At 29.4% G+C, this 3666-nt stretch overlaps 1 protein-coding gene across 1 annotated transcript; it reads right to left on the reverse strand.

The window, feature by feature from the left end:
• Nucleotides 1-752: 752 nt before the first annotated feature.
• Nucleotides 753-2221, reverse strand: LOC144997686 (small ribosomal subunit protein eS8-like). The gene is made up of 5 exons (XM_078957559.1): nucleotides 2096-2221; nucleotides 1906-1978; nucleotides 1365-1701; nucleotides 1125-1294; nucleotides 753-1039 (listed from the first exon to the last, which is right to left on the reverse strand). The coding sequence occupies exons 1-5, from the start codon at nucleotides 2097-2099 to the stop codon at nucleotides 958-960; spliced, it is 666 nt and encodes a 221-aa protein (XP_078813685.1). The 5' UTR covers nucleotides 2100-2221; the 3' UTR covers nucleotides 753-957.
• Between the last annotated feature and the right edge of the window lie 1445 nt (nucleotides 2222-3666).

Consider the following 3666-nt stretch of genomic DNA (forward strand, 5'->3'; position numbering starts at 1 on the left):
ACCTTATTAAAGTCCACAAAAATTAAAATCGGGCAAACTATGGACTTCAGTGAAAGTGGTCATCGGTGAATAATTGTTATAAGAACAAACAAATGACTCTTGTTTTGTTATCGATTTATATTGCTTGATGTTCCTAATCTTTCTTTCTGTCTCTTCATGAACATCGTAAAAAATTAAAATTGGCCTAACTATAGACTCCATTAAAAATGTTTCGTATATTAATGGACAAAACATTCATTGATTACCTTTATATACATACACCAATTCTATTAATTATCCATTTTAACACAACATATCAAATCCACTACCTCCATTGCTCTATCAACTTTACTTATGATTGGATCTAAAAATACATAGTATCTAACTTATTGGATGCAAAAGAGAACGAACAACCAACCCCACGTTCATGAAACAGACTTACCCAATTTACGACTTTCATTTTCTTATCAATTATTATTATAAATTTACATGAAACCAGAGATTTTCAAAAAACGCATATTAGTTTCAAATCAATTTTGGAATATTGCAATGTTCATTATTAACTTTTAGCAAAGTACACAAGGTTCTTTATGAGAGCTGAAACTAAATAATTTTTACCTATAACAACAAATAACCTAAAAGTTGTAAGCAAGCATTTTATAAGTTTTAGGTTACACATTGCTAATATCAGCAAAGAAATGTAAACACATTACTACATGTAAAAAAAATGTAGCTACACTGTTATTATAGGTAAAAAAAATACACTGCCTATATTGGTAGCAAAAGTGAAGTTTGTTGCTAAATTCACAAAATTGGTGCATACAGATGGAACCATGTCAATGAATTAACAGTAGTAGAACTTACATGATCCATTAAGTCATTCATTAAGTCAAACAAAATTCAAGTCCAAATCTATTAAATGAGATATAAAAGAAGACATGATAACCTAAAGAAAACTTGATCATAAACCAACATTGTTTAAACAGTAGCACCACTCTTTCCTTTCTTTTTCTGAAGCTTCTTCATGTAGAACTCAAGTTCTTTTCCCTCCAATATGTACCTAACAAACACATCACAAAACCACACATTAAGATGGCTTCAGCACAAAAGGGTAAAATAGTAAAATTGTAATTCAAAATTTATACCCATCAGCACGACCGCACTGGCCAGGGCGTGATGAAATTGCTGCTAAAAGACGACCACTTGAGAACTGTTCTTCAACATGTTGTTCAAGTTTGCGTTCTTCTTGACGCTTTTCAATTTTCCTCACGACATGGTTGCTCTTTTTGGTTTCCTCAGTAGCACCTTCAGCTTCCTATGAATCAAAGTTGAATATTCAAATTGTGTACAGAATTTTGAGATTGATTGTAAAAAGGATGCATTACCTCTCCCTCTTTCTTGTTACCAGATGCAGGGGCTTTCTTCTTGCGACCTATGTCGACTCCATAGTGTTGAAGATACCATTGTTTGAAAGGCGCAGCATCAACCTGAACGATTGCGCTCTTCACTAATGTTTGGGTTCTGACCAATTCGTTGTTGGATGCGTTGTAGACGACATCTAAGATACGGGTTTTTCGTGTCACAGCCTCACTACCCCATGAGTAGTTACCTGTGTCTAACCTTAAGGCACGCCACTTCACATTGCCACCTCGAACCCTCACCCTGCGAACTGTTTTGTTGCTGGAAATCTTGGTGTTTGCAGGCTGCCTTCCGAGCTCATACCTTAATGACAAAGAAAAATGGAACTTTTAACTAATAACCCAATAGGCGATATAAAATGATCTAATCGAGCAAAGTAAATTTGAATGTATATGATATCGTGAAAGAAGGTCAAGTGCTCAGCAATTAAAAACCCTAAATGGCTAAATAGTAGACGTAGAGATGAAAATTGAGGAAGAAAAGAAGTGGGTTCGGATGGAAGATTACTTTCGCTTCTTTCTCCATGCCTTCTTCTTGCCACCAGTGGCACGTCTCTTGTGCATGGAATCACGAGAGATACCTGCAATAGAAGTGATTTCGCATAAAAGTTTTCAAAGTTAGCATCACGACAATGAAGATAATTCGTCGATCGAACTAGTTGGATTATTGAAATCGATTCGGTAGATGGAAAGAGTACCCATATTTGCAGTAGACGGAGGATCCTCCTCTAGGGTTTATGACGCGCCTCCGAGCTCGGCCTCCCTAGATGACGGAAGAAAACTAGGGTTTGGCGGAGTGAAGAACTTAAAAGGCGTGATTTGATTATTTACATTAAAACCCATTGTCTTTGTTAGATTTGATGTATCTTTCTCAACCAATTTACAGTTTACCCGCCGTTCGCCGATGATATATTTGGTCCATTAATCTCAATCCAACCTTTAACAAAGCCCAGTCCATGTTTTCTGGTTTGCTCGGTTTTTTTTTTTTTTTCTATGAGAAAATTCGGTAGATTGTTTTGCTATAAATTTTGAAGGATGATTTTTCGTTTATATATATATATATATATATATATATATATATATATATATATATATATATATATATATATATATATATATATATATATATATATATAGGGTTAAGTTCATGTGAGACGGTCTAATTTTGTGAGACCGTGAGACGCATTTTTTTATTTTTTTTATTTTTTTTAGTTAATTCAAGTTCCGAAAATAATATTTAAAAAAAAATTTTTAATTTTTCCATTTATTTTGCATTTTAAAATTATTTTTATAATATGTACAGTGTAATATTCTATTTAGAATATTTCACGTATTTTTCAAAAAAAAAACAGAATTTTTTTTATTTTATTTTTATTTTTTTTAATTTTTTTTTAGTTAATTCAAGTTCCAAAAATAATATTTAAAAAAAGAATTTTTAGATTTTTCCATTTATTTTGCATTTTAAAATTATTTTTTAGAATATGTCAGTGTAATATTCTATTTAGAATATTTCACGTATTTTTCAAAAAAAAAAACAGGATTTTTTTTAATTTTTTTTAATTTTTTTTATTTTTTTAGTTAATTCAAGTTCCGAAAATAATATTTAAAAAAAGAATTTTTGGATTTTTCCATTTATTTTGCATTTTAAAATTATTTTTAGATTTGGTCTCACGGTCTCACAAAATTAGAATGGTCTCAATTGAACCTGAACTCATATACGGTTACAAAATTAATTAAACTATTATAGTGAGAATTCAAAATTATCAATTAATTATTTCAAATAAATTAGTAATTAAGATATATATTTTTTAGTTATATAAAATTATAATGGTTAATTTAAATAAATATGTGAAATTATATCACTTTATAATTTGTATTAATTTTAATTTTATTTTTATTCATATGTAATTAAATGAATGTAATTAGAGTGGAAAATTTAAAATTTAAAATTAAGAAGTAATAGGTTGATAAGTGGCATGCATTAATGAAGAAGTCTAATTGGGTGACAGATGACAAAAGTAGAAAAAAATATTCATTAATTAGAAGGCTTAATAGGATGACACATGTCAAAAAGATATTAAAACTATTCTTTTATGAGAATATATATATATATATATATATATATATATATATATATATATATATATATATATATATATATATATGTTCAGATGAAACCACGAAAAATTAAGAACGTAAGAACTTCATTTTATAACAAGATCTACACACACTACATACATTCTTATATGATTGCTAATTTATAACCCGT

Source organism: Lactuca saligna, chromosome 5 (genome assembly GCF_052625555.1).
Source record: "Lactuca saligna cultivar CGN05327 chromosome 5, ASM5262555v1, whole genome shotgun sequence".
NCBI lineage: Eukaryota > Viridiplantae > Streptophyta > Magnoliopsida > Asterales > Asteraceae > Lactuca > Lactuca saligna.

What these genes read in the sequence shown, in the direction of transcription:
- LOC144997686 (XM_078957559.1), bottom strand. An exon ending in GCATGGAGAAAGAAGCGAAA is followed by an intron (nt 1,702 to 1,905) that starts GTAATCTTCCAT and finishes TTTGTCATTAAG; the next exon opens with GTATGAGCTCGGAAGGCAGC. An exon ending in GTAACAAGAAAGAGGGAGAG is followed by an intron (nt 1,295 to 1,364) that starts GTAATGCATCCT and finishes TTTGATTCATAG; the next exon opens with GAAGCTGAAGGTGCTACTGA.